The 13407-nt window shown below is 44.3% G+C and overlaps 1 protein-coding gene across 1 annotated transcript in view; it reads right to left on the reverse strand.

The window, feature by feature from the left end:
* Positions 1 to 8813: 8813 nt before the first annotated feature.
* The window catches only part of brcc3 (BRCA1/BRCA2-containing complex, subunit 3), a 31544-nt gene continuing 26950 nt past the window's right edge, over positions 8814 to 13407 (reverse strand). Inside the window, exon 8 of the mRNA XM_051934937.1 lies at positions 8814 to 9755. Within this exon, the coding sequence (XP_051790897.1) occupies positions 9604 to 9755 (152 nt within the window). The 3' untranslated portion in view covers positions 8814 to 9603. The remainder of the gene's footprint in view (positions 9756 to 13407) is intronic.

The following is a 13407-nucleotide window of genomic DNA, read 5'->3' on the forward strand; positions in this document are numbered from 1 at the left end:
TAGTGTATTAAAAAAAAAAAAAAAAAAACGGGACTACCCCATTGACACAAATAATCAGTTCCTGTTTGAAGCACCTCTGCAAGCCTGGGGACAAGCTTCATGAACCTCGATTTGGGGATTTTCTTCCAGATCCTCCCAAGTTCTGTCTGGTTCAGTGGACGGCTATTGTCAGGTCTCTCCAGAGATGTTCAATTGGGTTCAAGTCCTGGCTCTGGCTGGGCAGCCCCAGGACATTCCCAGAGATGTCCTAAAGCCATCTCAACACAATCCTGTCTCTAAGCGCTGCAGGTAATTCCTTCAACCTCATAGCTCGGTTTCTGCTCTGATGTACACTGTCAGCTGTGGCACTTTCTACAGACAGGTGTGGCCCTTTCCTAATAATTCAATGAACTGAATTTACCACAAGATGTAGAAACATCTCAGTGATGATCAACAGAACGGGATGCACCAAAGTCAAATGTCAAGTGTCACATGGAGTCGGAAAACTTGTGCTAACGTGATATTTCAATTCTTTGGGCTTTGGCCCCTGCTTGATTTGCTCTCCCACCACCCCAACCAGGGCGCACTATGCTCCAACCTCTCTGCCACTCATGTTGTGAAGTGGGGAGAGCTGAACGCACTCTGAGGAGATGCGGTCTGATCAGCTGCTGTCTTTCTGCTGCTGCTGTCAAGCTGCGTGTTGATCATTTAAAAGCCTGCACAGCAGCTGTCCTTCTATCTCACTGCCTTGTCTCGCGGGACGTCAAATTATCTTCCGAGAAGATCACGTATCATCTCCTTCCAAGATTTTCTTTTATAATAGAGAGATGTGCAAAAAAAAAATCTATAATCCTGTTTTTGCTTTGCCATTTTGGGGAATTAAGTGCTGCTTGATTTCCAGAAAAAAATCATTTTAGTGATTTCAGCACAAAGCTGCAGTATAACAAAATGTGAAAAAGTGAAGGCGTCTGAACACTTTCTGCATCGACTATACCACAAGGACTCTGCAGAATCGCAGTTCACATTACTATTTTTACAAACCGTATATACGGTGGTGCAGTGAGAATCACAACCTAAAGAAAGATAAGCATTGGGGTGGAATGTGTTCCACATTTGTCTGGCCCTTCGGATATTCTGATTTCCTTAAATAATCAAGTCAAGCAGGTTATGGCAATTGGCAACCCCAAATCAGGCTTGTTTAAATGAGTGTGGATTTACGTGTGAGAGGAACAGAACGCCATTCAGGGGTGTGCACAGTGACACCACAATAGGCACCAGCTCCTGCTCAGGGGCACAGCTACAGGTGGATGGGGTGGGCCCACCACAAAGTGTTGTCTGGCCACTCAATCAAAAATCAGTAAAAAAAAAAAAAAAAAAAAAAAAGGCTTATTTTAGGATTTAGTTACCTTACCTACATATCCAAAAACCCACCCAGAATAACCTCCTAGTACCACCACTGCTCCCGATACCCACACCTCAGCATCAGAATAAATATAAAACAGTTTATGTACAATACACGTCCCTTCACCTATTTGGCTGTCATCTGATGTTCTTTAACTCCCAGTATTAAAATCCCACCCCAGCTCTAACACTATCAAATGTAATAAGTGAGAACCCCTAAATACATGCAGCCAACTGGGACCACCACACTTGCACTGGGAGAGCTACACAGCTGGCCCAAATCTCTCCTGTATTCTCTTCAGCAATCTGTTGTTTCTACCAGAGCTCACATTTCGCTCACAGCCATTAGTTGTATCTGATATTTCCTGAGTGATCTGGGACCCCCGAACTTCCTGTTATCATTACCAAAGATTAAAGCGTTTCTAAACCAAGAATGTTCTTTATTAAATTTATCCTTTATTTAATTTGCTGTCTCCTGGTGGAAACTACATGAAGACAGTGTCTACGTGCAAAAGCAAAAAGACAAAACATTCATCCTATAGGTAAGAAAAACTGTTAGCCCTCCGGCTGGCAGTGTCCTTTTTATTAGGTTTCAGTTATTAAATTGTACAAAAATAAAGCTTTAGTCATGCTGGTTGCCTGAAAGTACAGACTTTAAGGTACATTGTTGTTGACAGGGTGCAATGGATTCTGAGAATGTAAATGTAGAAGCTTCCACTGTTTTTGCCATTATCTTTGTGGCTCCTTAATCCATATGTGTACTCTACAATAATATCAGAAACGTCAAGTGTCTGTCCTATAGAAGATGTAGGTGAAGAATGACTCTGAGCTTCCAGTTGAGCCACCAATTGCTGCTTTAACCACACTGGAACAGTGTTCACGCTGCACCAATGGATACTGGGTAGCGTGAATGGATACCTGCAACAGTAAAAGCCTGCTATTTAAAAAGTCAGAATACGGTTGAGTATGCAGGGATGAGCTGGGATCAAAGACCTTGATCTTTTGGAAGACTGACCCACCACAATGGTCTGGACGCCAAGCATCCTTGCACTTCCTTCAGTGTATCTACATATGACATTCCCTTTAAATCTCCAAGTACAGCAGCATGGTATGCTCCCTTGCCCCCCAGCTTTGTCCTCCTGCCTCTCACCAGCTACCCAGCGGTGCTCTTCCACATGTGAGAGTCTAACATGTGTACAATGTGAGGCTTTATTCCTAACTAAACCTCTGTCCACTGCTTCCCAGCTAATGGTAACTTCACTCCACATGTGTTTGAACGTTGGCAGCCCTGTAAAATAAACCATAAAACAGTTTAGCCCTTTGGCTCTATTAAACTAAAGGAAATAAAATCAAAGAGAAGTGTCTTAACTAGGACATTGTCTCATTTATCTCTGAACATTAACACCTAAACTTTCGACTTACCTTTCACCATTGGGGTCACTGTTGTGGTGGACAGCCAGCACCTTTACCCGGAGAGAAAGGACCAGGAGAGAGCATTTACTTAAGGCATTATCTACCCTGGACCACTAGGCGTTAGCCCTCTTGGGTTGCTACAGCACCTTGAATTCCCACAGAGCATACTGAGAGTTGGAGTTTAGTGGCTCAGTCCTGTTGGGTCCTGCGGGTGCAGCCAGGAGGTGCTGCAGGAACTCCTGAGTCCTACGTCATCAGGCTCCCAACTTATCCAAAAGTGTTTCCGGACAAATCCTATGAGACAATGGAAGTACTCCCGTGGATTATATAAAAGGAGCCAGAGTCAGGAGGGAGAAGGCAATGCTTGCCGGAAGAGGGGTGGAGGCAGATAGACAGAGAAGAAGAGTGAAAGAGAAGGCAAAGGCAGAGACTGCTTTGTGCTGTTAGTGAACTGTGGGAAATGCTTAAGGAGGAGTTTCCCACAGCTCAATAAAAGCCTGTGTGTTGTGCCTGTGTCTGCTTATGTCAGGTTTGGGGAGCTGGTGCACCCCCTGCAGGCCACACTGTTTACTAAATCATTTGCTTATTAATTTGAGCGCTTTGGTTTGCATGCCATTATAAGCAGTCACAGTAAACAGGCTGATGAGCTGACCGCTTCTACACACTGATCCTGCTACAGACCCTCACATATAAATTAATAATTTATTTCATGTTGCTGCACTTATGTTACAGTCTGGATTCAAGCATGTCTTATTGTTATTTTCGAATTATTTTTTATGTTCCTGTGTAATTTGCATTCTGAGTGGTCAAGGCCACTGTGACATCACACCTGAGGGCCCCGAGGCACAGGTGGATGAGACAGCTTCCTTCAGGTTGCTATTGAGTGTTGTAGGAGTTCTGCACAGCAATCATTGATTTTTTTTTTTTTGGTCTGCTCCTTGGATTCTGAATTTGGTTTTCAGATTTTACTTTTTCAGACATACACGTTTTGCTCTTTTCCATTATAATTTAGTAGTGTGTGCTTTTGTGAATACATTTTATAATATATATATTTTTAGGTAAAAAGATTCTTCTTTTGAACTTGACCATTTCAAGCCAGAGGTTTGAGTTTTAAAGTTTAAGTACTCTGAACTTCTAAACCAGCTTCCTAATTTAGGCCTGTGTAGACCACAGCCTGCAGGTAAGACCAAAGCTGGTCAGGTCTGTGAATGTATTGGCCTGCTTTTTGGAACTCTTAGTACACCTTGCACACTTTTCCAAGTTTTTCACTCCAATTCACAACAGCTGCTCTTCAATGTAAAGTTTACTGTGTCCAGTTTTAAAATGACACACTGCTTAATCTTCTCAAAACTGGAAATACAATGTTCACTAAACAGAGCCGATAGGACTAGTTTTCTTTTCACTTTAAGGTCCCACCAATATTTACTCATTTTCATTTGAATTTTCTGAACGCTTGATTTACAATTAGTGTCACAGTTATGCAAAGACAATTATTTTACATTTTTCTTATTAAGTGACCACCAACATAAATTAAATTATACACAAGTACAGGAGAAAAATTTATTTTGTAATTTTATCGTTCATCTAAAGGTAAGGCCTAACACTACAGTGGAACCTCGGTTTGCGAACATAATTCGTTCCAGAAACGTGCTCACAATTCAAAGCACTTGTATATCAAAGCGAATTTCCCCATAAGATGATTTGTTCCACAACCCAAAACTATTCATATAAAAATGATTAACACAAAATATAAAGTATCCATCCATCCATCCATCCATTGTCTCCCGCTTATCCGAGGTCGGGTCGCGGGGGCAGCAGCTTGAGCAGAGATGCCCAGACTTCCCTCTCCCCGGCCACTTCTTCTAGCTCTTCCGGGAGAATCCCAAGGCGTTCCCAGGCCAGTCGAGAGACATAGTCCCTCCAGCGTGTCCTGGGTCTTCCCCGGGGCCTCCTCCCGGTTGGACGTGCCTGGAACACCTCACCAGGGAGGCGTCCAGGAGGCATCCTGATCAGATGCCCGAGCCACCTCACCTGACTCCTCTCGATGCGGAGGAGCAGCGGCTCTACTCTGAGCCCCTCCCGGATGACTGAGCTTCTCACCCTATCTTTAAGGGAAAGCCCAGACACCCTGCGGAGGAAACTCATTTCAGCCGCTTGTATTCGCGATCTCGTTCTTTCGGTCACTACCGATAGCTCATGACCATAGGTGAGGGTAGGAACATAGATCGACTGGTAAATTGAGAGCTTCGCCTTGCGGCTCAGCTCCTTTTTCACCATGACAGACCGATGCAACGCCCGCATTACTGCGGATGCCGCACCGATCCGCCTGTCGATCTCACGCTCCATTCTTCCCTCATTCGTGAACAAGACCCCGAGATACTTGAACTCCTCCACTTGGGGCAGGATCTCGCTACCAACCCTGAGAGGGCACTCCACCCTTTTCCGGTTGAGGACCATGGTCTCGGATTTGGAGGTGCTGATTCTCATCCCAGCCGCTTCACACTCGGCTGCGAACCGATCCAGAGAGAGCTGAAGATCACGGCCTGATGAAGCAAACAGGACAACATCATCTGCAAAAAGCAGTGACCCAATCCTGAGCCCACCAAACCGGACCCCCTCAACACCCTGGCTGCGCCTAGAAATTCTGTCCATAAAAGTTATGAACAGAATCGGTGACAAAGGGCAGCCCTGGCGGAGTCCAACTCTCACTGGAAACGGGTTCGACTTACTGCCGGCAATGCGGACCAAGCTCTGGCACTGATCGTACAGGGACTAAACAGCCCTTATCAGGGGGGCCAGTACCCCATACTCTCGGAGTACCCCCCACAGGATTCCCCGAGGGACACGGTCGAATGCCTTTTCTAAGTCCACAAAACACATGTAGACTGGTTGGGCAAACTCCCATGCACCCTCCAGGACCCTGCTAAGGGTATAGAGCTGGTCCACTGTTCCGCGACCAGGACGAAAACCACACTGTTCCTCCTGAATCTGAGGCTCGACTATCCGACGGACCCTACTCTCCAGGACCCCTGAATAGACTTTTCCAGGGAGGCTGAGGAGTGTGATCCCTCTGTAGTTGGAACACACCCTCCGATCCCCCTTCTTAAAGAGGGGGACCACCACCCCAGTCTGCCAATCCAGAGGCACTGTCCCTGATGTCCATGCGATGTTGCAGAGGCGTGTCAGCCAAGACAGTCCTACAACATCCAGAGCCTTGAGGAACTCCGGGCGTATCTCATCCACCCCCAGGGCCCTGCCACCAAGGAGTTTTTTGACCACCTCGGTGACCTCAGTCCCAGAGATGGGGGAGCCCACCTCTGAGTCCCCAGGCTCTGCTTCCTCAGTGGAAGGCATGTTAATGGGATTGAGGAGGTCTTCAAAGTATTCCCCCCACCGACCCACAACGTCCCGAGTCGAGGTCAGCAGCGCACCATCCCCACCATATACAGTGTTGACACTGCACTGCTTCCCCTTCCTGAGACGCCGGATGGTGGACCAGAATCTCCTCGAAGCCGTCCGAAAGTCATTCTCCATGGCCTCCCCAAACTCCTCCCACGCCCGAGTTTTTGCCTCAGCAACCACCAAAGCCGCATTCCGCTTGGCCTGCCGGTACCTATCAGCTGCCTCCGGGGTCCCACAGGACAAAAGGGTCCTGTAGGACTCCTTCTTCAGCTTGACGGCATCCTTCACCGCCGGTGTCCACCAGCGGGTTCAGGGATTGCCGCCACGACAGGCACCGACCACCTTACGGCCACAGCTCCGGTCAGCTGCCTCAACAATAGAGGCACGGAACATGGCCCATTCGGACTCAATGTCCCCCACCTCCCTCAGGATGTGGTCGAAGTTCTGCCGGAGGTGGGAGTTGAAGCTACTTCTGACAGGGGGCTCTGCCAGACGTTCCCAGCAGACCCTCACAACACGTTTGGGCCTACCACGCCTGACCGGCATCCTCCCCCACCATCGAAGCCAACTCACCACCAGGTGGTGATCAGTTGACAGCTCCGCCCCTCTCTTCACCCGAGTGTCCAAGACATGTGGCCGCAAGTCCGACGACACGACCACAAAGTCGATCATCGAACTGAGGCCTAGGGTGTCCTGGTGCCAAGTGCACATATGAACACCCCTATGCTTGAACATGGTGTTCGTTATGGACAATCCGTGACGAGCACAGAAGTCCAATAACAAAACACCGCTCGGGTTCAGATCAGGGGGGGCCATTCCTCCCAATCACGCCCTTCCAGGTCTCACTGTCATTGCCCACGTGAGCATTGAAGTCTCCCAGCAGAACGAGGGAGTCCCCAGAAGGTATGCCCTCTAGCACCCCCTCCAGGGACTCCAAAAAGGGTGGGTACTCTGAACTGCTGTTCGGTGCATACGCACAAACAACAGTTAGGACCCGTCCCCCCACCCGAAGGCGAAGGGAGGCTACCCTCTCGTCCACCGGGGTAAACCCCAATGTACAGAATCCAACTTGGGGGGCAATAAGTATGCCCACACCCGCTCGGCACCTCTCACTGGGGGCAACTCCAGAGTGGTAGAGAGTCCAGCCCCTCTCAAGGAGATTGGTTCCAGAGTCCAAGCTGTGCGTCGAGGTGAGCCCGACTATATCTAGCCGGAACCTCTCAACTTCGTGCACTAGCTCAGGCTCCTTCCCCTTCAGAGAGGTGACATTCCACGTCCCAAGAGCCAGTTTCTGTAGCCGAGGATCGGACCGCCAAGGTCCCCGCCTTCGGCCACCACCCAACTCACACTGCACCCGACCTCCTTGGCCCCTCCCATAGGTGGTGAGCCCATGGGAAGGGGGACCCACATTGCCTCTTCGGGCTGTGCCCGGCCGAGCCCCATGGGTGCAGGCCCGGCCACCAGGCGCTCGCCATCGAGCCCCACCTCCAGGCCTGGCTCCAGAGTGGGGCCCTGGTGACCCGCGTCCAGGCAAGGGAAAACGCCGTCCAAAATGGTTTTTCTTCATAGGAGGTTTGTTTAACCGCTCTTTGTCTCATCCCTCACCTAGGACCAGTTTGCCTTGGGTGGCCCTACCAGGGGCATAAAGCCCCGGACAACAGAGCTCCTAGGATCATTGGGACACGCAAACCCCTCCACCACGATAAGGTGACGGTTAAAGGTTAAAATATAAAGTAAAAATACATAAAATACATAAAACAAATTAACTCTTGTGGAATTCCATCCAACGGGACGACATGCGGAAGAGCGTCCCGAAGCAACCGCAGGCTCCCAATGCTCTAGCAGTTCACCGTAAAAGTGAATCAGAAAAGATCGTGGACATGCTATAAGTGCCTGCCATTGATGGGTGATACAAAGAACATTATAAATGCCCAGGGCACAGTATTACTTGGCCATTAATCTGGCCCCGACCTTGCCTGACTGCTGTGTATAGGAGAGTGGCAGATCCCGCTACAATAAATAACTGTGCTGTTCCTGTTTCAAGCTGAATAAAGCTGGTGTCGCTAAAGTACTGAGACTCAGCTTTGTATTTTGGGGGGCAAGACAGAAACTCACAATGCTATAGTAAACAGTATATGCTCGTATGGATGTTGACTATTATGAGTGAGGTACGCCGACTGAACCAGAGAATGGGAGACGATTACCCACAATCCCGCAGCGAGAGAGAGAGAAGAACCATCAGCTCAGCTGTGATCACGTGATGCTCGGCAGACAAAGCGATTAGGTACTACACGTATTGCAAGACCTCGCTTGTTTATCAAGTCAAAATTTATTACAAATTTTAGCTCGTCTTGCAAAACACTCACAAACCAAGTTACTCGCAATCCAAGGTTCCACTTGTATATTTATAGTTACATACTCACAGAAATTTAAACCCATCTTCTTTAAGCACACACTGTTGTTTGGGTCTGTGTGCTTTCAGAATTGTAAACAAACAGCCTTTTAATCATTGGCTAGATTGTTCCTTTAAATTAATTCTCAATTTTCTTCTTAACAACCTTGCTATTCAAATAAATCAAGCAGTTCGAGTCTTCCTTTTTTGTTACATTGTGCAAAGATTTACAAAGTTTTCAAAGGATTTATTGAAAGTGCTTGCTTCGGTCTTTTTGATTGGAGAAGATACAATCATATCGTTCACCAAAACTTTTTAAATTTAACAGTTTAGTAAGAATAAGCAGGCTGCTTATGTGTAGCTAAAATGGCCTTGTGTGCCTTACTATACCCTGGATATAGTCATTAGTATCAAAAACCTGTATTTAAAAAAAAAAAAAAAAAAAACACTTAACAAGAATATCCTTTATAAAATGCGTTCAATACCTAAACTGGTTATGAAGAAATACTTTAACAAAACATAAATACGTGGAATGAAAATCTGCAGCAACTTTGACTTTGAATCCAGCTCTTAAGTATTAGATATAGTTAAAGATTAAAATATAAGAAAACTGAATTTAACAAATTAAAAATTATACCATTTACCTAGGGTTCTTGACTTAAATACACATTTTAGTGATTCTGATTTACATTAAAATTGGTAAGATTAAATTGATAGGTTTATGCATGAACAAAGGGTATTTCTAATAACAAACTGTTTTTAAATATTCCAGGTCTCACACATTTCAAATCATCCAACATAAATACAAAAAAGTAACAGCACACCAGGGCCAAATGAGAAAACTGCGTCCATTAAGGGTCACTTAAAAAGCACATACAGCTTGGCTCACGAAAAGTGGTGCCATTCTTGGTTATTCTGCATTTTCCTTGAAAAGGGCCGCACCGTATTTCACTTCCTCTTCATCCATTTTTTTTCAAATGTAGTTACAAATATACAGGTCAGCTCTTTTAATGTTCTCAATCCAGTTCTGCCAATTCTTGTGTTAGCCTCTTTTTCTCCTGCTGTAGTTCACTTATGCGCTGTTTATTCTGGTCCAATCTGTCTTCAAGCCATTGTAGCAGTGGTCCACTAATGGCTGACATTTGGCTACACAGATTTTTGGTAAAGACTGGATTAAAACAAAACAGAACAAGAAATTATAGAATAGGAAAAAACACAAAACACCTCACACATCCTCCAAAAATGTAAACAATAAATCATACTGTAGTCTAAGTTTCCATTCAAGTAAAGTAACTTCCTTTTATTATTTATATATTAGATTACTTGTCCTGATACAGGACTTCAGTGGGAACTTTTAATTCTGCTCAGAAAATTCAAGGACAATAAAAAAAAGTATACAACACTTAGGGCCTTAGAAAGGTAAGCAGAATGGTTCAACACCTCAGCTGTCCTTCAAAGTCACTTATTTCATTCCTTCCTTTTGGCAAACCAAACAGGACCCTTTGTCATTCTTATTGACCGATTCAATAACAGCTCCTATGATTATTGGGCAATCGGTCAGAATAGCAAATTATGTAAGAAATATTATAGCTTTAAAAACACTGTGTGTGTGTGTGTGTATATATAATATATATATGTGCATGTTGCACACTATTTATACTCTTATTAAACGTGTGGATGTCCTTTGTATTGTATAGTACTATTATCAACTGTTCTGAGGAGACATGCATGTCAATATATAATGTACAAAAGTTTGTACACCTCATACCACGTATAATCCTCCAGTATAACAGATGACTCTTTATGTTATGGATATCGGAAAGCATAAATAGCAATGGGGGCCATAAGTTCCATTCTTCAGGGCTATTACCCTGCAGGTAATCTGTCAACATGCCATGTACCAGTGATGATACCAAACTGCTTAGATGTTATATAATCATTTTCCTTGGAATTTATTATGGTCATATTAACTGAGACTAATTATGACACAAACCCAGACATCTAATGACAGAAGTTCACATACAGGATTCATGAACAAAAAAAAAAAAAAAACCATGTTATGTAAGAATAAACACTGCTTAAGCACCTCTCACTTACATATATAAACCTTATTTGTCTACAGAGTGCTCATGTGTTAAAAAAACAAAAGGTAGATGTCAATAACTCAAGAGCAATATAAAGTAAATATATTGGAGTACACCTTCAACAGCGATAAAATGGAGTGGAATCTTCTTGTTTGAAGTTGTATGCCGCAACACAAACAAAGACGTGTTTTGACAATTTGAGCTTGTTAAGTATGCTTCCATAAATTGCATAAGTCATCTTAATCACAATGAAACATGAATACATCCATCTAACCACCCATTTCCAGATCCTACTTTTTTAAAATATGTACAATGTCACAGGGACCTAGAGGAACTGACAGCAGGAACTAACCCAGGATGGCACCACCCTCTCGTGCCAAGTTGACTCAGACTTACTGGATGTTCTGGGAAATGGTACAGAAATTGAAATATCCAGGAAAACCTGCAGATGGACATTACTAATAGAAGTGTATCTAAGGAAACCAACCATGCAAGAGGAATACCATGTCGATGGACTGCACATGCTGAATTCGGTGTAAAGGAGGTTTTATAAAATCAAAAGTGAAAAGAAATGTGTGGAATGTTGCACCCTGCTTACTTTGATGCTGCCCTTCCCATTAAACTTTCCCTGTTCTGTTATCAATCCAGATATTCAAGTAAAAATCAGGGAGTTAAAAAGAGTATAAACAGGGATAGGTACTCAGTCTTCATGTGCGTTGTTACCCTACTGTGACTAGAACTCCCAAATAGTATTTATATGGGTTTTACAAATAATTTGTATGTATTTTGCAAGTAAATCAGACATCATTCCAACATTTTGTTCATTTCTTCTTTTTTTAAATAATTATTTTAATAGGGGCGGCACGGTGGCGCAGTGGGTAGCGCTGCTGCCTCGCAGTTGGGAGACTTGGGGACCTGGGTTCGCTTCCCGGGTCCTCCCTGCATGGAGTTTGCATGTTCTCCCCGTGTCTGCGTGGGTTTCCTCCGGGCGCTCCGGTTTCCTCCCACAGTCCACAGACATGCAGGTTAGGTGGATTGGCGATTCTAAATTGGCCCTAGTGGGTGCTTGGTGTGTTTGTGTGTGTCCTGCGGTGGGTTGGCACCCTGCCCAGGATTGGTTCCTGCCTTGTGCCCTGTGTTGGCTGGGATTGGCTCCAGCAGACCCCCGTGACCCTGTGTTCGGATTCAGCGGGTTGGAAAATGGATGGTTGGATGGATTATTTTAATATATACTAGTTTCTGCATTAGAAATAAGAAGGTTGCAGTATTGCGTCATTGTGTTAAAGCGGAGAAGAATGAGATCACCTTTCTGTGTGCATAATGCAGAAAGTTTCAATTTGTCTTAAATCTTCAGCCAAGTCCTCTTATACTGGAAGCTTACAATGAAATCTGTATCATAAGAAGTTCATCTTTCACATGAGTCTCACACACAGCACCAGTATTTACAAGAAAAGACCATGCCATTTAATCTGGTTGTGTATTTGGTGTACAGTATAATTCATTTATTATGATTTATATAAATGCTTAATCATTGAAAACTGAAATTTTCTCTCTCCAGTGGATGGATGAAAATGAACAGCAAGATGGACAGACAAACAGAAATAAAAAAGAAAATCCTTACTAATATATGTGACTTTTCTACGCAAAACAAAAAAAAAAAAAAAAGTGGCAGAGACATCAAAACTGGGCAGCACGGTGGCGCAGTGGGTAGCGCTGCTGCCTCGCAGTTGGGAGACCTGGGGACCTGGGTTCGCTTCCCGGGTCCTCCCTGCGTGGAGTTTGCATGTTCTCCCCGTGTCTGCGTGAGTTTCCTCCCACAGTCCAAAGACATGCAGGTTAGGTGGATTGGCGATTCTAAATTGGCCCTAGTGTGTGCTTGGTGTGTGGGTGTGTTTGTGTGTGTCCTGCAGTGGTTTGGCACCATGCCCGGGATTGGTTCCTGCCTTGTGCCCTGTGTTGGCACCAGCAGACCCCCGTGACCCTGTGTTCGGATTCAGCGGGTTGGAAAATGGATGGATGGATGGACATCAAAACTGTTTGTCCACAAACAGGAATACATAAGAATGGTTAACAACCAGATCTCAGGTGTAATCAACTGTAGACTACTGCATGGGCTTAAAGTGATAAATTTAATGCACAAAGTTTTTAAAACTATTACTGGTATCTTGGAGACTTTCATTTTATTTCAAGTAACCATATAGAAAATCGTGAGTGGTCTCCCCAGACTTTCTCATATACTCAGATATGAGGATGGATATTTCAGGAGTAAACCGCAAGACAATAATTATATTCTTTTGTTATGTACATTAAAGAACCATTAACAACAAATAAAATCAAATTAATAATATATTGAACAATTATTATAAAATTAAAGTTGAATAAATCGGACTCTGCAGCTGCATGAATAAAAAGGTAAAGTTCCACTTCCGGTTAAAGGAAATACCCCAAAAGTTGACAGAAATCTACGTTTTGTACCTAATACTTGTATGCAAAATTTGGTTGACCAAAGAGAAAGCGTACTCAAGTTAATCGTGTTTACACACACACATACACACGCTCAATTCCAAAAATGGTATTTTCGTAATCAGGGAAGTCTAAAACGTCGAGATTCATCAAAATCTTTGGACGATTACAATACTTTCCCTATACTATGTATATGACAAAGTAAAAAAAAGACAATGCAAAACTGAAATATGGCTAGTCTCCAGTAAAACCAATATTTTAATATTTTTATTG

The sequence above is a fragment of the Erpetoichthys calabaricus genome, chromosome 12 (genome assembly GCF_900747795.2).
Source record: "Erpetoichthys calabaricus chromosome 12, fErpCal1.3, whole genome shotgun sequence".
NCBI lineage: Eukaryota > Metazoa > Chordata > Cladistia > Polypteriformes > Polypteridae > Erpetoichthys > Erpetoichthys calabaricus.